Source organism: Camellia sinensis, chromosome 10 (assembly GCF_055761805.1).
Source record: "Camellia sinensis isolate YWXY chromosome 10, ASM5576180v1, whole genome shotgun sequence".
Taxonomy (NCBI): domain Eukaryota; kingdom Viridiplantae; phylum Streptophyta; class Magnoliopsida; order Ericales; family Theaceae; genus Camellia; species Camellia sinensis.
Genome location: NC_138970.1, coordinates 43,771,840 through 43,794,796, shown reverse-complemented (window position 1 = coordinate 43,794,796; position 22,957 = coordinate 43,771,840). Strand labels below are relative to the sequence as shown.

The following is a 22,957-nucleotide window of genomic DNA, read 5'->3' as shown; positions in this document are numbered from 1 at the left end:
ATTGGCCAATACCTGCCTTTTCACTGCCTTTTGGGGAACATACTCTGAATGGAACTCTAACAAGGCCAAAATCTATTTGCTTATTCTTCCTCTTAATATAGGTCTAGATAACATGTGTTTAACCAAATCTGTGGTCGTAATTACCAAGACAGTAGTAAGTAAAATGTAATATCTTAATTTCATTGTTGCAAAGTACAAAGCTAAACACAGCTTTTCAATAGCTGAGTATTTACATTCACAAGAGTTTAAAAACCTACTAAGGTAATATACTGCTTGCTCCTTGTCTTCTTCATTGTCCTGAGCCAGAAAGACTCCTAATGATTCTTTAGCTGCAGCAATGTATAACTTTAAACGTCTATCCTTCTTTGGTGGCATCAGCACTGGAGGTTTGGCCAAATAGGCTTTTATTCCTTCGAAAGTAGCTTGATGCTCTGCTGTCCACCTAAAATCCTCTTCATTTTTTAACTTCAAAAGAGAAAAAAAAAAAAACTTTAGTTTTCCCAACAGTGTTAGAAATAAACTTTCAAAGAAAATTAACCTAACCAAAGAACTTTTACAAGTCTTTCTTACTTGACAGAGGTTTGGCTTCAATGATGGCTTTGGCTTTATTCTGGTCAATTTGTATTCCCTTATTGTGTACTATATACCTCAATGAGTTTCCAGCTGACACATCGAAAGAACATTTGAGTAGACTGAGTTTTAGCTTGAATTTCCTCATTCTTTCGAAGGCTGCTGCCAAACGGACCAAATGTTCTTCCATGGATTGAGATTTTACCACAAAATCATCAATGTAACATTCCAAGTACCCTTCAATGAGATCATGGAAAATGGTGTTCATTACTCTTTGATATGTTGCCCCAGCATTCTTCAAGCCAAATAGCATTTTAACCCATTCGAAGGTCCCATTGTTCCCAGGACACCTGAAGGTTTTCTTGTGAACATCCTTCTTTGCTATGCATATCTGGATGTAGCCAGAATGCCCATTCATCATTGGCAAAATCTCATGCCCTATTGAACTGTCTACCAACAGATCTACTATAGGTATAGGGTATTCATCTGTTGGAGTTGCCAAGTTCAAATTTCTGAAATCAATACAGACCTTCAATTTTCCATTCTTCATAATCACAGGTACTATGTTGGACAACCATTCAACATACCTGGATGTTCTGATAAAGCTTGCCTTGAGAAGTCTAGCAATCTCTTCCTTCACCTTTTGAATCACCTTAGGACTCATTCGCCTAGGCTTCTGCTTGTATGGTTTGAAATTTTGCTTAACTGGAAGTCTTTGTTCCACTAATGACCTATCTAATCTAGGCAGATCATTGTAAGACCAAGCCAAACAATCCTTATATTCTTTCGGTAAGGCCAATAGCTGGTTCCTGACTATAGGATCCAACCAAGCACTAATATAGGTAGGTTATTGCACTGATGAATCCTCTAGATTGAATTCCTCTAAAGGATCTTGCATCTGAGTGCTTACCATTGTCTCTCCTTCAGTTTATGCTGGCTTCGAAACAATCCTCTCATCCTGATCTGTCACAACCTTTCTTGGCTCAGCCTCTTTGCTTTCTTCTTCATAAACAAAGTTTGTCCATATATCCTATTCTTCTTGTATCTCCTGGACTTTAGTCTCAATGTCCAATGCACAACACTTGCTCAGAGCCAATGGTTTGGCCTCTTGTTGTTCATGTTCGCAGTAGCCAATTATCATGGCTTCTCTTTCTTTCTTCTGAACCTTCTGGACTATTGCCTTAATATCCAATGTGCAAAACTTTACCAAAGCCAATGGTCTAGCTTCTTGATCCTCATGCCTACAATCAGGCATTGTTGGTATCTTTGATAGTGTAGTCATACTCATCATCTGCACTCTCTTGTACAAGTGTTTCAGGTGTGCCAACTCCTCATCAGCTGTCACTTTGGCTATTCCATTAGGCTTCCTCAGTATGCTTAGCGGAACTACCACTTCGGTATACAATCCATTTCAAGTGCATATCCCATTTTTGCACAGCAGGGTTATGAAAATCCATGAGAAGCGATTGGGCGCATTGTATGTGTCAATTGCCATTTAGCTAATAAGCCCGTGGATGTTGAAGTTCCACAAGCAGTACTTCCTGATACTGTATTTGAAGCAGTTGTTCGAATTCCTTATGATATGCAGTTGAAACAAGTTCTTGCTAATGGTAAAAAAAGGGCTTTGAATGTGGGGGTTGTTCTTATTTTACCTCTGCAAAATCTACACAAGCAATGAAAGGTTGTGGGTCTGCATCTATTTATTCTATCTCCCCATTGTTCAAAGCTATCAGCACCTTCTGATTTAAAGATAAGGGCACACATTTGTTGGTGTGGATCCAATCTCTATCAAGCAAAGCATTATATTTGGCATTGTTGTTTATGACAAAAAAGACAGTCATACAATCCCTTGTTCCCACACTCAGATTAATGGGTAATATGCCTTGGGCCATCTGTTTGTCCCTAGCAAAACCAGCAATTGTCGTGCTTGTTGGGATCAACCTGGGATTCCTTTGGCCTAACTTTTTCAAAGATGAACGAGGAAGTAAATTTACTACTACCCCATTATCCACTAGTGACTTGTTCATTTCTATTCCATCGAAGTATGCCTTAATATATAGAGGTTTAACATGATGAGTCATTGACGATGAGGGATATTCAAAGGGGTCTGATAGATTAACTATGCTTGCCTCTTCATTTTCTTCCTCAGTCCCCACAGACTTGGTTACTTCAGACTCTGCTTGAACTATGCTGGCTTCTGAGTCTTCGTTGGAAACTTCTATAGGGTCATCCTCCTACCCCTCCTGATTTTCTTCATCCGCCTAAAATTCCTGAGGGAGTACATACACCATATTGATTGGCATTGGGGAGAATGAACCAAACTGTACCGCTGACTGTATATGCTCCCTTTTTGTGTTGGTTTGGCCAAATGCTTGGGATGTATCTTCCATATTACATTCTGGAACTTCTGAGTCGGTGGGTTCTTTAACATCAGTTTGTTGTTGTTCTATCTTGAATACAGACACTGTTTGTTCAGCCGTGAAAGCCTTGAACAAAAGTTCTTCAGCCAATACCTATTCTTGGCCTTGTTCAGTTCCTTCATCTATCTCATCATCACTTTCCATTAAGGCCTTTTCGAGGCCTTCCAAACTTAACCTTTCCTTGGTTTTTAGTTTAGCATGAACCTTAGCCAATTTCTCTCTGCTAACACTTATGTTGATCTTAGAGACAGGCTTCGAACCTTTTTCCATTTGACCTCTTGATTGTACCAAAGAAGTGCCTTCACCAGCTCCCTTAAGATCCCTTTGGTATTGAGTGAACCTTCACTAGATTTTCCTTCTCTGAGATCTTGAGATCACATGAACCATATCTGGATCTTTTGTCTTTGGGTTTTTAAGCAAAACCTAATTGTTTGGGGCCACTAAAGGAGGCTTAATCATTCTTTCCTTACCTCTAAAGGCCTTCCCTTGAGTTGGTATCATCTTAGGTTTGTTCTGCATGACAAACCAATTTGATACTCCTGGTATCCATGAACCCACTATGCCGACTGTAGGGCCTTCTGCTTTTATTTTCGAAGGCCAATCTATGATAACCCTGTACTGCGTTATATTAATTAATCATAATTATGTTTGTGATTATGTGCTTATTTTAATTTTGAGTGCTAATTACATAATTATATGAGTTTTTAAAGTTATATCTGTTCACCGTAGGAAAACCTATCCAACTTATTGCTATAATTTGAAAATTAAAGGCCGTAGAGGCAACAAAAATTGAAATTGACAGTATCATTATGATTAGTGTGATTTTTCGAGCCTATGGTGAAATTTGATTAAAAACTGATTCGTATCAAAATAATTAGATTTAATTAAGCATAATTAATTAGCCTTAATCAAGTTTGATTAGGCAAGCATATATAAATGATCTATATACACTTAAGCTCATTTCCTTTGTGCTCATTTCTCATAACTTGGCTGAGATTACACTCTAGACAGAGAGATGGATGATTCTAGAGAAAGAGGAAGAGAAAAAATTATAGAATTGTCTCAAAACTTGAAGATTTGGAAGGCTAGGCTCAAGAATTAGCCATATTTAGAAGGATTGAAGCTTCTAGGTGAGTAACCAACCCTTAATTCATGAGCTTGAGTTTGTAATTATATGCACTCATAGAGAATTGGTAATCAAGAACAAGATTTAAGTTGCATATGATGAAACTAAGTTTATATGTATATGCATGTAGAGAATTGTCATGATTTTGCATATTTGAGCATGAAACATGTTAAACATGAAGAGTTGGTAGTTATTTTAGACATGCATCCATGAATTATAGGATTGTGGAACTTGGTTGCATGACTTTTGAAGTTATAGAGCTCAAATCCATATTCTGATGATGATAAAAAAGAGTTCAAGTTTAGATTCATACATGCATGGAAGTTTAGAATAATGATTTGCCAAATTTGTGAAGTTATGTGTATAAGAAATGTAATTCATCAAGTATTAGTGTTCAAATACATGTTTTCAAGTTTTTGGGTAAGTCATACGTGAATTTGGCCTTGGATGTGTGTTTTTGAAGCTCAAACAGGGAGCTGAAATTTCCAGAATTTGACACCTTCGCTCGACCATGGAAGTTCTCGCTCGAGCATAAAATGAAGGTAACTAGAAGTTTTGCAGACATTGGTGTTTGCTCAAGCTAGAAGAGTTGCGCTCGAGCGACCACTCGCATCTTTGAGTCTTGGCTCGAGCGAGAAAAGCTACGCTCGAGCGTGAAAATGAAGCAACCAGTACTTTTGTAGACCAAAGGTGTCCACTTGAGCGAGCAAAGTTACGCTTGAGCGAGGGACCCGGTTTCAGAAAATTTTGAAAAGCCGTTTCATGTTCCATTTTCCGTTCTTTTTCATTTCTAAGAACTCTTAGGCATGCATTGAGCATTGTAAATGAACTAAAGGAATAAGAAAGAGGCCTAAGAGAAATAAACAACTTAAGAACAAATTGAATTGCTTGTGATCCAATGTGTTATAAAATGTGTAGGGTAAAGCGCGAGGGCAATTCCATCAACAGAACACTGTGAGTAATATCTTAGTAAAGATATTTTCAAGTATGTTATTTTCCAAATACTACTTCTATATAAGCTTCATGGATTTATTGATTTGAATTATGAATGAGTATTCTATATGCCTAAATTTTGTATAAGGCTCTGTGAAGAACATGATTTGGGCTAAAGACTATTTGATACGTTTGATATGTCTGAATTGAGCCTATGGCCATTTGCCGTGTGATACGTTTGAATATTATGACGGGCCAAAGGTCGTTTGAATATTGTGATGGGCCAAAGGCCATTTGAATGAAAAGGTGATCATGATCATGAATATGAAATGCACATAGATATGAATATGGAAATAATGGACCCGAGGCCGTTTGATGAGTCTGACAAAGTTATGCAATGGGTCCGAGGCCATCTGATATGTTTGATAAGGATCTTAAATGGGCCCGAGGCCATTTGACATGTACAACAAAAACACAGAATGGTCTTAAGGCCGTTTGTATATGAAATTTACGGGTTCGATGTATTTAAGATTAATCTCATTCATATAACCCCTTTACCTTGGTACTATCCACTGGGCATTAGCTCACTCTTATTTATATGGATGCAGGTAAGCAAAGGGATGTTCAACCCCAACCTTAGTGAAGTTTGAGAAAGGAACCCGAGTTTTGTGAAGTCAGCCTAGGTGCCTCACGCAAGAGGCTTTGTTTATGATCTTTTGTTTCTTCTTTTGCTACTTTCATTGGTCAGGATAGACCATTTATGTTTATAAGCTTTCTTTTGGTATAGCTGACTATATGTCTGAATGATCCTGAATGTACAAGATGTTAACTACTGGTCTGTGGTGTGAGTTATTATCAAGTATATTGGAAATGTTTTTGATATGCTATGTAATCACCGCTCATTGGAAAAAAAATTTAAGGTTGTTTCCGCTTTAGCCCCTTTATTACTATTAAGATACGTTTAATCTTGCTTGAGGCCGCAGGTAATCTCATGATTACTGGCCGATTATGACCTTAATCTCTAGGGCCGGGTTTAGGTCATGACAGAGTGATATCAGAGCACGAGTTAATAACTCACACATTTGTCCAAATGAGCAACAGAGTGTCTAGAAAAAATCTAGAATGCATTCATATGATAAGTATGTATTTGAATGCATTGAGAATATGCTTAAATGTTTTGAAACAAATGACTATGTGACATATGAATTGTTATCTACTTGTATATGTGTGCTCTTTTGTATATGCATGCTTGTGTACATTTTTATATGATGAATAATGCAAGTTTAATCAGATAATGGTGAGAGCAAGAGTTGACGAACTAGAGGAATCCTCTATCGCCAGAATGGATAGGATGGAAAGATTAATACAGGAAATGGCAGAAACGTTGAGGCAACAACAACAGTGGCAGCAATAGTGGCAACAACCACACCCTCTACCTTCGGTACAACCTGTAAAAGATTTGCAAAATGATGACCGAACAATAGCTCTCACCAAAGAGTTTAAGAATATGAAACCGCCACACTTTCATGGGGGATTGGATCCATTGAAAGCTGAAGCATGGGTCCTTGGCATAAAGAACTTGTTTGAGGTATTTCCATGTCTTGAAACATAGAAAGTATTGTTAGCCACCTTTACACTGGAAGATGAAGCGAGAAGGTGGTGGATGTTGATGCGTGAAAACAATAAAGATATTGATTGGGCACGATTTTTGGAAATCTTCCATTACAGATACTTTTCGCAATGTGTCCGTGACAGAAAAGTGTCAGAATTTGTGGAACTTAAGCAAGGCTGCATAACAGTTGTCGAGTACGAGGCCAAGTTTATTGAATTGACCAGATTTGCACAGCACATGGTCGATACAAACTATAAGAAAGCGAGAAAAATTTAAGGGTGGTCTTCGAGATGATATTTTGGAGAAGGTGAATGTTCTAAAGCTACAAACATATATTGATGTACTAGATCGGGCTATAATGTCAGAAGCTAACATAGCCAAGCAGAGTAAACCATTAACCGATTGGAAAAGTAAAAGGCAGGGTTTCTTTTCGAAGAAAAGACTTTCAAAGAAATAGAATACGGGATCCTCAAGTATTTCAAATTCCTCCAGAGATACGTCTCCAATGTGTAGTCAATGTGGTAAGAGACATTGCGGGGTTTACTACCGTATTTTAGGGGCTTGCTTTAAATGTGGCAAAATGGGGCATATGGCAAAGGATTGTAACCAAACCAGTGGAAAAATAGCTGCTAGCTCAACTGGATCAATCCCAAAATCGGGAAACACTACGAGGCCTACTATGACTAAAGACACAATGAGGCAGTGAAGAGTCTTTGCACTTGTTCTGGGCAATACACAGAACACAAAAGCCGTTGTCTCAAGTGCTATCTCTATATGTAATCAAGATGCTTTTGTGTTAATTGACTCCAGATCAACACACTCATTAGTAACTTATGCATTTGCATCTAGATTGAGTAGACCTTTAGAATCATTGCCATATTTGTTATGTATATCTACTCCATCCGAGGAATTTGTATTGTGTACATCTGTGTGTCATCTTTGTGATGTGCGTATTGGGAGTGCTACATTGTATGTAGATTTGTTACCCTTGGACTTTAGACATTTTGATATAATTCTGGGTATGGACTGGTTATCTAAATACTATGCCACCTTCAATTGTGTAACGAAACAAGTTGTATTTAGACCACCAAGGCAGAAAGAAATTGTGTTTGTGGGTAATGGGGTAGTGCCTCCACCTTATTTGATAGCTGCAATGAAAGCATATAAACTGATTAGAAAAGGGTGCCAAGGTTACTTATGTAGTGTATTGTCTAAATAATCTATGAATGTTGAATTGAACAATATCCCTGTTGTTAGAGAATTTTTGGATGTGTTCCCAGATGAATTACCAAGAGAATTAGTTGCTAGGGAGATAGAATTTACTATTGATATTGTGCCAGGCACTCAACCTATTTTGAAAAATCCTTACAGAATGTCACCCGTTGAGATGAAAGAGTTGAAAGAATAATTACAGGACCTACTAGACAAGGGTTTCATTAGACCGAGTACCTTACCATGGGGAGCACCGGTATTATTTGTGAAAAAGAAGGATAGGACTTTGCGCTTGTGTATTGACTATCGAGAATTGAACAAGGTAACGATAAAGAATAAATACCCTTTACCCCATATTGATGACTTGTTTGATCAGTTGCAGGGATCACAAGTATTTTCCAAAATTGATTTGAGATCCAAGTACCACCAGTTGAAGGTAAAAGAAGAAGATGTTGAGAAAATTACGTTTTGGACGAGGTATGGTCACTATGAATTTCTTGTTATGCCATTTGGGGTGACTAAAGCCCCTGCAGCATCATGGATCTTATGAATCAAATTTTTAAGCCTTACCTCGATGATTTTGTTGTGGTTTTTATTGATGATATTTTGAAATATTCGAAAAGTAGAGCTGATCATGAACAACATTTGAGAACTGTTTTGCAAACTCTCAGAGAAAAGAAGTTATATGCTAAACTAAAGAAATGTGAATTTTGGTTAGATGAAGTTGTCTTTTTGGGGCCATGTTATTAACAAAGATGGGATTTCAGTAGGCCTACAGAAAGTAAAAGCAATTATTAATTAGCCTACACTAACAAATGTGACAGAAGTCCGTAGTTTCATGGGCTTGGCCCGATACTATAGACGGTTTGTGAAAGATTTTTCAAAAATAGCCGTACCACTTAATAAACTCACACACAAAGGACAACCGTTTGAATGGACCGATGAAAGGGAGTCTACCTTTGAAGAATTGAAGACAAGACTAACCATTGCATCAGTTTTGACATTACCCTCAGGTATGGAAAACTTTGTGATATATAGTGATGCTTTTTACAAAGGTTTGGGTTGTGTATTAATGCAGAATGGAAGGGTGATTGCTTACGCCTCCCGACAATTGAGACCGCAAGAAAAAACTACCCGACACATGATTTGGAGTTAGCCACAGTTGTATTTGCCTTGAAAATTTGGTGGCATTACCTGTATGGGGCGAGATGTGAAGTTTATACCAATCACAAGTCGATATTTGCTATGCATCCAAGTAACAACAAGATGTATCGAGACTTCAAGTAAAGCTATTGGTGGCCCAATATAAAGAAGGAGATCGCATAATATGTGTCCAAGTGCCTTCAATGCCAGCAAGTTAAAGTTAAACACTAGAAACCAGGCAGTCTACTTCAACCTCTCCTTATTCCGGAATGGAAGTGAGAGCACGTAACCATGGACTTTGTTGTTGGCCTACCTCGGACTCCTAGAGGTATGGATTCTATTTAGGTTATAGTTGATAGACTGACCAAATCTGCACATTTCTGCTTGTGAAAACTACTTTTGATGCTTATAGATTAGCCACTAGATATGTTGATGAGATTGTTCGTTTACATGGAGTTTCGGTATCTATTGTATTGAATATGTAACGACCCCAAAATGCATATAAGAAGTCATCCTTGTTTAACTATGGGATAATGTGCTTTAATTTAATTATATCTATTGGAATTGAAGAACTATCTGTTGAGTTATGACTTTAAAACTGGAATTGACGACCTCTGTGGGTTCGGAAATCGGAATTGAGTACATAGATATGTTAATGGGAATTTTTAAAGCTATTTGGAAAAAGTAATTGGAAATTTAATTTGTCTGATTCGTTAATGCATATTTGGGTGGTTAACTTTGTACTGCAAATTGAAGGCCCTAGAGGCTTCAGAAACCAGAACAGGGGACATATTTATGATCAGCACAATTTTTAGAGTCACCTGGGAACTTTAATTGAAATTTGATTTTGTGTGATCCGTAAGGCCACGTTTGGCTCTCCCTATTGTGTTAAGCCATGTGTGTGTGTTTATCTATATATATAGATATGTCTTTGAGTGGTTGGTCTTATCTTTTGGGAGTCCAAAATATCTAAAAGAGAGGGAAGAGAACCGTGAGGGAGAAAAGAGAAGAGAGACCAAGATTCTCGAAGAAAAGCTTAACAATCATGAGGGTTTGAAGAAGATTGAAGGGAATTGAAGAAAGAGAAGGGAGATCAACCATGGAGGCTTGAGGAAATGGAGGAGAATTAAGAGGAAGACAAAGATTGAACTAAGGTCGAGACGAGGACATCGTCCCATTACTACCGGGAGCTGATCACTGTGAGTAATAGTAGTGTAACAATATGTTTCACTTACTTCATGTGATTATGATTTACGTATTGTTATTTGTGAATGGTCTATTCCATTGATGTTGTGCTTTGATTCAATTAATCCATATGCTTGAATAATGGCATTGATATGGACCTAAGGTCGTTCTGTCCCCAGTAATAGACGTGGGCCCGAGGCCGTTATGATGTGAATTGTTCTGTCCTTATTAATGCAGTAATACATTTGCCTTCTGTTAATAGTTATTATTAATGTTCTGTTAGCCACAAGACAACTATGTCGACTTGTAATAAACCATGGGAAAATCTTTGTGCACCATTGAGTAACAGTACTGTAGCAGTACATTTTGCTTACTGTTACTAGTTAATACTGACGTTTTGTTATTTGCAAGTTAACTATCTGAATTCATGATGAACATATGTGTATTGTGGAACAATGATATCTTTGTGTATCTGGAATCATTCTGTTTTGTTAATAATGGGCTCGAGGCTAATCTGTTGATATCTGGGCCTGAGGCCGCTCTGCATAATATGTTAGGCCTAAGGCCGTTCTGTATTATCTGTGGGCTTAAAGCCAATCTGTATCATGTCTGGGCTTAAAGCCGTTCTGTATCACATTTGGGTTTAAAGCCGATCTATATTATATCTGGACTTACAGCCGTTCTATATTGTATCTGGGCTTATAGCCGATCTCTATTATATCCAGGCTTACAGCCGTTCTGTATTATCTCTGGGCTTACAGCCGTCCTATATCATATCTGGGCTTACAGCCGCTCTATATTATATCTGGGCCTGAGGCCGTTCTGTGTTACATGTGGGCCTGAGGCCGTTTTAAGACATGATTATGAATAAGATCTGTGTATGGTTCAATATGCATATTTATATTCTTTAAGTCTATGCTCGTTTAACTCACCTCCTTGCATTGCTATTATTCACTAAGCCTCGCTCACTCTGTTTTTGTGTATATTTATGTAGGTGAGCCATCGAGGATTGACACTAGAGTTGTATTGAGGTCTACCTGTCTGTCAAGCAGCCTGGGGTACGCCTCCGTGTTGAGGCCATAATTTTGATTACTGGGAGTTGTGTAATTTTTTGGAGTCTTATTTAAGTGTGTGTGAGATCTATATAGATTCTGTGATGGTATGTGTAACTCTGGGAATGTATTTAAATTCTTGAATCTAATTAAACCATCATGTATGCACAAGCTCAATGGATGTTGTCTTTTGTTGACGTTGTTGCCGCTTAAGGCCCCGTATGTGTTTAAATATTATTCTAAATTCTGTTTGAGGCCTATGTTCAGGCCGGTCATGAACCAAACTTTTAGAGGCGGGTTTGGGTCGTAACAGAATAGAGATTCGAAATTTGCGTCTAGATTTCGGAGGAGCTTGTAAAGAGCAATGGGAACAGAACTGAGATTCAGTACCACATTCCATCCACAAACAGATAGGCAATCTGAATGGACCATACAGACTTTGGAAAATATGCTCAGAATGTGTGCTTTAGATTTTCAAGGGAGTTTAGAGGATTATTTGCCACTAGCTAAATTTGCATACAATAGTAGTTTCTACTCCAGTAACAGTATGGCACCGTACAATGCTTTGTATGGCAGAAAGTGTAGATCGCCAATTTGTTGGACATAAGTTGGGGTTAGAGCTTTGCTTGGGCCCGAAATTGTGCAAGACACTTCTGAGAAGATTAAAATCATCCAACAAAGGCTCAAGACAGCACAGAGCTAGTAAAAGAATTATGCGGATGTTCGAAGAAGGCCTCTCGATTATGAGGTTGGCAACCATGTAATAAAGGTAAATTGTCACCCTGTTACATTCGGCCATTTCAAATTCTAGAAAGGCTTGGTCCAATTGCTTACAGAGTTATTTCGTCGCCGGGATTAGAACAAATGCACAATGTATTCCATGTATCGATGTTGAGGGGTTATCCCCGAGATCCATTTCATGTGATAGACTACCACCAGATAGCACTTGATAAAAATATGGAATACAGAGAATGGCCTGAACGGATCATTGACTGGAAAATGAAACAATTGAGGAACAAGTCCATCCCAATGGTAAAGGCAGAACGGAAAGAACACTATGGGAATGACGCTACATGGGAAAACGAGGATGAGATGTGACTACGCTATCCACACTTGTTTCCGAACAGAGGTAAAATAAGTTTGAAGAACCAAACTTCCTAAAAGGGTGAAGATTGTGATAACCCTGTTCTGCGTTATATTAATTAATCATAATTATGTTTGTGATTATGTGCTTAATTTAATTTTGAGTGCTAATTGCATAATTATATGAGTTTTTAAAGTTATATATGTTCACCATAGGAAAACCTGTCCAACTTATTGCTATAATTTAAAAATTAAAGGCCGTAGAGGCAACAAAAATTGAAATTGACAGTACCAGTGTGATTAGCATGATTTTTAGAGCCTATGGTGAAATTTGATTAAAAATTGATTTGTGTCAAAATAATTAGATTAAATTGATTAAATTAAGCATAATTAATTAGCCTTAATCAAGTTTGATTAGGCAAGTATATATAAATGATCTCTATACACTTAAGCCCATTTTCTTTGAGCTCATTTCTCATAACATGGATGAGATTACACTCTAGAGAGAGAGAGGGACGGTTCTAGAGAGAGAGGAAGAGAAAAAATTGTAGAATTGTCTCAAAACTTGAAGATTTGGAAGTTTAGGCTCAAGAATTAGCCATATTTGGAAGGATTCGAGCTTCTAGGTGAGTAACCAGCCCTTAATTCATGAGTTTGAGTTTGTAATTATATGAAGTCAAAGAGAATTGGCAATCAAGAACAATATTTAAGTTGTATATGATGAAATTGAAGTCAATATGTATATGCATGTAGAGAATTGTCATGATTTTGCATATTTGAGCATGAAGCATGTTAAACATGAAGATTTGGTAGTTATTTTAGACATGCATCCATCAATTATAGGATTGTGGAACTTGGTTGCATGACTTTTGAAGTTATGGAGCTCAAATCCATAGATGACAGAAAAGAGTTCAAGTTTAGATTCATACATGCGTGGAAGTTTAGAATAATGATTTGCCAAATTCGTGAAGTTATGTGTATAAGAAATGTAATTCATCAAGTATTAGTGTTCAAATACATGTTTTCAAGTTTTGGGTAAGTCATGCATGAATTTGGCCTTGGATGTGTGTTTTTGAAGCTCAAACAGTGAGCTGAAATTTCTAGAATTTGACACATTCACTTGAGCGTGGAAGTTCTCGCTCTAGCGTAAAATGAAGGTAACCAGAAGTTTTGCAGACATTGGTGTTTGCTCGATCTAGAAGAAGTGCGCTCAAGCGACCACTAACATCTTTGAGTCTTGGCTCGAGCGAGAAAAGCTACGCTCGAGCGTGAAAATGAAGCAACCAGTACTTTTTCAAACCAAAGGGGTCCGCTCGAGCGAGCAAAGTTATGCTCAAGCGAGGCACCCTGTTTCAGAAAATTTTGAAAAGCTGTTTCATGTTCCGTTTTCCGTTCTTTTTCATTTCTAAGCACTCTTAGGCATGCATTAAGCATTGTAAATGAACTAAAGGAATAAGAAAGAGGCCTAAGAGAAATGAAAAAGTTAAGAATCGATTGAATTGCTTGTGACCCAATGTGTTATGAAATGTGTAGGGTCAGGCGTGAGGGCAAATCCATCGACGGAACACTGTGAGTAATATCTTAGTAAAGATATTTCCAAGTATATTATTTTCCAAATGCTACTTCTGCATAAGCTTCATGGATTTATTGATTTGAATTATGAATGAGTATTCTATATGCCTAAATTTTGTATAAGGCTCCATGAAGAACATGATTTGTGCTAAAGGCCGATTGACATGTATAAATTGAGCCTGAGCCCTTTTTATACGTCTGATAAGACTAAGAATTGGGCCTGAGGCCATTTTATACGTTTGATATGTGTGAATTGGGCCTATGGCCGTTTGCCATTTGCCATTTGACACGTTTGAATATTATGATAGGCCAAAGGCCGTTTGAATATGAATGTAATGAGGCAAAGGCTGTTTGAATGAAATGGTGATCATGATCATGAATATGAAATGCGCATAGATATGAATATGGAAATAATGGGCCTGAGGCCATTTGAACTCATCCTAAGTGAATTGCAATAGAATTTGGAAGGTTTGGCTTGAGACTTCAAATAATTGACCATTGAAGGTAAGAATTCAACCTTCTAGCTTTGAGATTAAGTCACATAACATATGAACTCTAGAGAATTAAGTTGGTTAATGCAAGAATTGAGTTAGAAATGAAGAGAATTGAATCATATCATGCATACATGCATATATCAAGACATTTTGGGTTTGATCCTAAAGAATTTTCACATGCATGTGTCCATCTTAACTTGGTATTGAGAATTCATCTTGTTTTCCACCAATTTGCCTCTTTTGATCATGTTTTGAAAGCTTAAGCTTGTACCTTTGCATGCATGGTACGTAATGTCATGTTTTCCCCAATTCCAAGTATGAGTTTGAGCAATTGGCATACTTTGGGGCCATGATTTTATGAAAAGATCCTCAATTCTTCGTGTTTAACAAGTTTACAAATGTTTCCTTAAATTTTTTGCCCAAAAGGATGAGTTTTGATGTGTTGAATTCGAGTTTTGCAGCTTGGAGGTGAATATGGAAATTCCAGAACTCGACCCCTCCGCTCGAGCGACAGATCCTGTGCTCGAGCGACCAAAAGTTGGCTCGAGCGTAAAATGCATGCTCCTAGAAGTTTTCATGTTTTGCAAACCGCTCGAGCGACAAGAGTTGTGCTCGAGCGAAGTCATGAGTCTCACGCTCGAGCGATCGTTGAGAGGCCGTCGAGCGGCAATTTCACACAACCAGCACCTTTGCAGAGTTTACAGACTTCGCTCCAGCGACCACTCACATTTTGCATGTCCGCTCGAGCGAGGAAAGTGGCGCTCGAACGGGACCCCTGTTTCCAGCATTTTTGGCCTAATGCTTTCAAAAGTATTTTTTCATCCTCATTGCATCCTAGGCATTCCTAGGCCAAGATTAAGACACCATAATGAGGATAATGAAGTAGAAACACACCAAGACAATAAAGAACTAAGTTAATGATTCCGGGTGTGTAACTCAGTATGTATTCGCTCTGTATCCGTGGAGGTCACGCGCCACAAGATATATGAATTGCCTACCCTTTCTGTCTAATTGGAGCCATCTGTTATCACTGAGTAATAACTCTGTAAAGTTATGTTTAACTTTAGTTATTTTCTGATGATATGAAATGATCAGTTTTCTGAAATGCTATGTTCTATATGAATGAATGAATGACTGTCCAAGTTTCAGAAATATAATCGTGGCATCCTTAGAATCATATGATATACGTCCCTTTATGGGTCATCAGAATGCCTTTATGGTCGTCCCTTTATGGGTCATCAAAATGCCTTTATAGCCGTCCCTTTATGGGTCATCAGAATGCTTTTATGGTCGTCCCTTCGTAGGTCATCAGAAATGTCTCTATGCACATGAGTCATCGGAATACCTTTACGGCCGTCCCTTTATGGGTCATCAGATTTGTTAACACTAATGGGTATGCCACGTACTATGATATGAAACATACGAACTTTGAATACGAATGCAACTACGTATATGAATCTGTTTCTGCTTTGATGTCTGATCATGTATAAGACTCCATTTCCTCATGGACATCATTCAGTAAAATCTTTTCCCTGTTATTATTCACTGGGCACCAGCTCACTATTTATTATTATGTATGTATGTGAGCAGGCACGTGACCAGGCCTGGAGTTGATGGCCTCAGATTCTGTTTTATCAGCCAGCCAATGTGCCTCCAAGGAGGTTCCCTTTTGAGACCAAGTCAAGTCTAAATGGCATATGTTTAAGGCCATGTCTTCTTTGAATTATGAACAAGTTTTTCTGTTATGTGTATATTAGGCTGCGTCCCTTTTGGCTACATGAGTAATGAATATGACGTAAGAACACATTATCACGTCACGTATATGTGTATGAAGTTTTAAATTTTTGTCCCATATATGTCTCCACAGCTCATTAGACTATGTATGTTTCTGTATTTGCTTTCGCAGCCCCTAAATATAAGTTATTCTGTTAAGAGGCCTTTGGTAATCCAAGGATTACTGGCCGGTTGCGATGCTAAACCCATAGGGACGGGTTTGGGCCGTCATACAGTGGTATCATAGCACATGATTAAACTGCACATACGAGTCCATATGAGCTATCGGATGTCCTAGTATGAAGTAGGAGCATTCCATCTGCGTGTGTGAGTGTGTCTTCATACGAAGTGAAAACTGATTCTAACCATGACCACATGACATTGAAACAACTGATCTACATGTTATGAAAAGGACTATTTGTCTATATTTATAATGCTCTATTTACCTATAGCAAATGGGAAATATAAGAAGTGATGGAACAGCTGAATCATCAGAGGCTCAAATGAGCCACATGGAACAAATGCTTGCAGCTTTAACTGAGGCAATAACTCAACAACAGAGACAACAACCCTTACCTCCTCCGCCTCTACCAGTACAAGCTGAACCAGATAACAGTGATATTATCAACTTGACCCAGAAGTTCACGAAAATGAAACCACCAACTTTCTTAGGTGGTACTGAGCCATTAAAGGTAGAATCATGGCTGCTTGAGATGGAAAAATTATTTAACGTCTTTCCTTGCTCTGAGACCCAAAAGGTTCTTTTGGCCATCTATACCTTAAAAGACGAAGCTCGGAGATGGTGGTTACTGATTCAGAATACCAATGGAAATATGACATGCGCTCGATTCAACGAAATCTTTTATGACAAGTACTTCCCTCAGTGTTTTCGGGACCAAAAAGTATCTGAATTCCAAGAACTCAAGGAAGGCAGAATGTCTGTAGCTGAGTACGAGGCTAAGTTCACTGAGTTAGCCAGATTCGCTCCTCACATGGTGGACACGGACTATAAGAAAGCTCGCAAATTTGAGGGAGGATTGGACTTAGATATATCTGATCGTGTAGGCGTATTAAAGTTGCCAACATACGTGGAGGTCCTTGATAGAGCCCTCGTGGCTGAAGCCAACTTGGCCGCAAAGAAACAAACTAACGCTCTGACAACTGAATGGAGGGGTAAGAGATTGGGATCTAATTTTAAAAGAGGCCGGTCATTCTCAAAGAGGCAGAATACAAGATCTTACAATAGCTCAAGCCAAAGTAGTGGATCTGCACCGACTTGCCTAGAATGTGGTAGGAAACATATGGGGGATTGTAATCGAACAACGGGTGCCTGTTTAAGGTGTGGTAAAATCGGTCATATGATGAAAGATTGTCCTATCAGGCTTGAAAACACTAACCGTCCAGCAGCAAGTTCAGCCGGATCCGCTTCTGCATCAAGAATGAATACAAAAGTTAACACCGGAAAGAAAACCTTAAGGCAAGGTTGAATATTTGCACTTGTGCCTAGTGATGTGCAGAATACCGAATCTGTGGTGTCAGGTATACTCCCTATTTGTACTCAAAACGCATAGGTGTTGATAGACTCTCGTTCTACACATTCATTCGTGTCGCATGCTTTTCCTCGAAAATTGACTAGACCACTAGAACCCATGACATATTTGTTAGTTGTAACTACACCTGTTGGGGGTTCTATGATGTGTGCATATGTGTATCCTGCGTGTGATATCGTGATTGGGGATGTGTTATTATATGTTGATTTACTGCCATTGGACATTACTCATTTTGATTGTATTTTAAGTATGGATTGGTTGACCAAATATGATGCTACGATTGATTGTGTGAATAAATCTGTTGTGTTTCGACCACCTGGGTTGCATGAGTTTGTGTTTAGTGGGAATGGTGTAGTTCGTCCTCTATATTTGATTTCTTCTATGAAGGCTAGTAAGATGTTGAGAAAGGGTTACCAGGGTTATTTGTGTTGCATATTGGTCAAGCCCACAGATAGTACTAGTGTTGAGAATATTCCTATAGTCAATGAATTTTCTAATGTGTTTCCTAATGATTTGCTCGGAGATTTGATAGATAGGGAAATTGAGTTCACTATTGATGTTGTGCCCAGAACACATCTAATTTCCAAAACCCTATATAGAATGTCAACTTCTAAACTGAAGGAGTTGAAAGTTCAACTCCAAGAACTCTTAGACAAGAAATTTATTCATCCGAGCGCGTCACCTTAGGGTGCTCTAGTATTGTTTGTCAAAAAAAGAGACGGGTCTTTGAGGCTGTGTATTGACTACCATGAGTTGAACAAGGTAACTATGAAGAACAAATATCCATTACCTCGAATAGATGATCTATTTGACCAACTTCATGGAGCATAAGTGTTCTCCAAGATAAACCTTAGATCCAAGTATCACCAGTTAAAAGTTAAGGCAGAAGATGTAGAGAAAACTGCATTCAGAACTAGATACGGACACTATAAATTTTTGGTAATGCCGTTTGGGGTGACTAATGCACCTGCTACCTTCATGGACCCTATGAACAGGGTGTTTAAATCATATCTGGATGAATTTGTTGTTGTGCTTATTGATGATATTTTGATTTACTCCAAAAGCAGGGAAGATCCCGAGAATCACTTGAGAACTGTATTACAGATTCTGAGAGAAAATAAGCTATATGCAAAATTTTCCAAATGTGAATTTTGGCTTGACAGTGTAGCATTTCTGGGGCATGTAATCAATATGGAGGGTATTTCGGTTGACCCACAGAAAATTGAAACTATTGTGGACTGGCCAAGACTAACCAATGTGTCAAAAGTTCGAAGTTTTCTAGGGCTTTCAGGCTATTATCGCAGATTTGCGAAAGACTTCTCCAAACTTGTCATGCCATTGACACAGTTGACACAGAAAAATGTACCATTTGACTGGACCAATCAACAAGAGTCAGCCTTTCAAGAGTTAAAGACCTGATTAGTGACTGCACTGATTTTGACTTTGTCTAATGGTACTGATGGGTTTCAGATTTACAGTGATGCATCCTACAAAGGTTTGGGGTGTGTCTTAATGCAAAATGGAAAGATAATTGCTCACGCTTCTCGGAAACTTCATCCTCATGAAAAGAATTACCCGACTCATGATCTTGAACTAGCAGCAGTGGTGTTTGCTTTGAAAATTTGGCGTCATTATCTGTACGAAGTAACTTGTAAGGTGTATACTGACCATAAAAGATTGAAATATTTCTTCACTCAAAAAGAATTAAACATGAGACAGAGAAGATGGCTAGAATTGATCAAAGACTATGATTTACAAATTTTGTATCATCCAGGGAAGGCAAATACCGTTGCAGATGCATTGAGCCGAAAATCCATTGCAAATTTGTCATGTTTACTCACCAGTTAGAAAGAATTGCTATGTGTCTTGAAAAGGGATGAAATTGAAGTTGTATTACGAGAATAAGGTGGGATCTTAGCTATCATTTCCACTCAACCTGCGATCATTGAAGAAATTAAAGAAAAATAACTTGAAGATGAGTTCCTGAAAAAGGTTGTAGGTGAAATTGACTCAAAACCAAGGCCTGGGTTTGTACTTGAGAACAATGTACTAAAATTTCAGAATCGCCTTTATGTTTCAGATTGTTCTGATTTAAGGAAATGCATCATGACTGAAGCTCACAACTCTAAATTTGCCATGCATTCGGGGAATACAAAGATGTATCATGACTTGAAACAAAGTTTCTGGTGGCCTGGGATGAAAAAGTGTATTGCAGATTTTGTGGCAAGATGTCGACAATGCCAACAAGTTAAAGCCGAACATCAACGACCCACTCGTTTGCTACAGCCGCTTCCAATACCAGAATGGAAGTGGGAACATATTACTATGGACTTCATTGTGGGGTTGCCCCGCTCTTCTCGAGGTATGGATTCTATTTGGGTGATTGTCGACCGTTTAACTAAGTCTGCCCATTTTCTACCTACTAAGTCTATTTATAATGCGGATAAGTTAGCTAACATATATGTGAATGAAATTGTGCGACTACAAGGTGTACCAATGTCTATAGTGTCTGATAGAGATTCTAAGTTTACATCAAGATTCTGGCAAAGTTTACAGTAAGCTCTGGAAACTGAACTGCGACTGAGTAGTGCCTATCACCCACAAACAGACGGCCAAACTGAACAAACCAATCAAACTTTGGAGGACATGTTACGGTTGTGTGTGTTGCACTTCCAAGGAAATTAGGAGACTTACTTACCATTGGCCGAATTCGTGTACAACAACAATTATCATTCAAGCATTGGAATGGCTCCATATGAGGCTCTGTATGGGAGAAAGTGTCGATGCCCGATTTGTTGGGCCAAAGTAGGTGATAGACCATTGTTAGGATTGGAACTTGTGCAAGAAATAACTGAGAAAGTAAAACTGATCCAACAACGTTTGAAAACTACACAAAGCCGCCAAAAGAGTTATGCGGATGTCTGGAGAAGAGGCAGAGAATACGAGATCAGTGACCATGTATTTATCAAAGTGACTCTGATGAAAAGCCAGACGCGATTTGGGGTAAAAGGAAAGTTAGCACCAAGATACATTGGCCTGTATGAAGTTTTAGAGAAAATCAACTCAGTAACATACCGAGTGGCCTTACCTCCAGTCATGGAAAATATTCACAATGTTTTTCATGTCTCAATGCTTCGAGACTATTTGAGAGATCCACTACAAGTGATTGAACCGACTCATGTGCTTCTGAAGGATGATTATACGTATGAGGAGAGGCCAATACAAATTATGAATCACCGAATCAAAAGATTGAGAAACAAGGAAATTTCGCTAGTAAAGGTTGATTGGTAGAATCACGGAAGAACCTATGCAACTTGGGAGACAGAGGAAGATATAATGAGGAGATACCCTGATTATTTCTTTTGGATCCAGTATTCTTCCAAAATGAAGGTAACTCGAGTTTGGAGGACCAAACTCTTTAAGGGAGGAAGACTGTAACAACTCCGAACTCTGATTAACGTTAATCCATGATTAATTGTGCCTAATAAGAAATTAAGATGAAATCCTGAGTTAATTACATGTGCATTGCATTATTTATGTTTCTATTTGTCTATTGTAGAAATATCTATTTGCATTTCTGTTTCTTTTTGCGAATTAAAGGCCTCATCAGCATCCGGTCATGAAATTGACTTGATATATGAGTTAGTTGGAATTTTTAGAACATTATGGTAGGTTCAATTGAAATTCGATTCAGAACGAAATAATTAGATTAAATAATGTCAATTAATTAGTTATTAACTAAATTTCTTAACTAGCCTATATAAGGCTAGTATGTGCTTTAACACCTCTTTTTCTCATCATTTTTTAGCCTCCAAGAGTCAAACGTAGAGAGAGAAGGAGAAGAGGAGATTGAACTCATCCTAGGTGAATTGCAAGAGAATTTGGAAGGTTTGGCATGAGACTTCAAATAATTGACCATTGAAGGTAAGAATTCAACCTTCTAGCTTTGAGAGTAAGTCACTTAACATATGAACTCTAGAGAATTAAGTTGGTTAATGCAAGAATTGAGTTAGAAATGAAGAGAATTGAATTATATCATGCATGCATGCATATATCAAGACATTTTGGGTTTGATCCTAAAGAATTTTCACATGCATGTGTCCATCTTGACTTGGTATTGAGAATTCATCTTGTTTTCCACCAATTTGCCTCTTTTGATCATGTTTTGAAAGCTTGAGCTTGTACCTTTGCATGCACGGTATGTAATGTCATGTTTTCCCCAATTCCAAGTATGAGTTTTGAGCAATTGGCATACTTTTGATTTTATGAAAAGATCCTCAATTCTTTATGTTTAACAAGTTTACAAATGTTTCCTTAAGTTTTTGGCCCAAAAGGATGAGTTTTGATGTGTTGAATTTGAGTTTTGCAGCTTGGAGGTGAATCTGGAAATTCTAGAATTCGACCCCTCCGCTCGAGCGACAGATCCTACGCTTTAGCGACCACTCTGCATTTTTTCACCTCCGCTTGAGTGACCAAATTTGGCTCGAGTGTAAAATGGATGCCTTTGGAAGTTTTCATGTTTTGCAGACCGCTCGAGCGACTAGAGTTACGCTCGAGCGAAGTCATGAGTCTCACGCTCGAGCAGCCATTGAGAGTTCATTGAGCGAATATTTCACACAACCAGCACTTTTGCAGAGTTTACATACTGCTCGAGCGACCACTCACATTTTGCATGTCTGCTCGAGCGAGGAAAGTGGCGCTCGAATGGGACCCCTGTTTCCAGCATTTTTGGCCAAGTGCTTTTAAATGTATTTTTGCATTCTCATTGCATCTTAGGCATTCCTAGGCCAAGATTAAGACATCATAATGAGGATAAAAAAGTAGAAACACACCAAGACAAGAAAGAACTAAGTTAATTATTCTGGGTGTGTAACTTAGTACGTATTCGCTCTGTATCCGTGTAGGTCACGCGCCACAAGATATCTGAATTGCCTACCCTTTCCGTCTAATTGGAGCCATTTGTTATCAGTGAGTAATAACTCTGTAAAGTTATGTTTAACTTTAGTTATTTTTTGATGATATGAAAGATCAGTTTTCTGAAATACTATATTCTATATGAATGAATGATTGTCCAAGTTTGTGAAATGTAATTGTGGCATCCTTAGAATCATATGATATGTGTCCCTTTATGGGTCATCAGAATGCTCTTATGGTAGTCCCTTTATGGGTCATCCAAATGCCTTTATAGCCGTCCCTTTATGGGCCATCAAAATGCCTTTATGGCCGTCCCTT

At 38.2% G+C, this 22,957-nt stretch overlaps 1 protein-coding gene across 1 annotated transcript; it reads left to right on the top strand.

The window, feature by feature from the left end:
* The first annotated feature begins 20,470 nt into the window (after window positions 1-20,470).
* LOC114289399 (uncharacterized) lies at window positions 20,471-21,016 on the top strand. Its single transcript, XM_028233128.1, has one exon. It carries the CDS (start codon window positions 20,471-20,473, stop codon window positions 21,014-21,016), a length of 546 nt encoding a protein of 181 aa, XP_028088929.1.
* Window positions 21,017-22,957: the final 1,941 nt, after the last annotated feature.

Coding starts and splice junctions, on each gene's coding strand:
- LOC114289399 (XM_028233128.1), top strand. CDS start 20,471: ATGGCTCCATATGAGGCTCTGTATGGGAGAAAGTGTCGATGCCCGATT.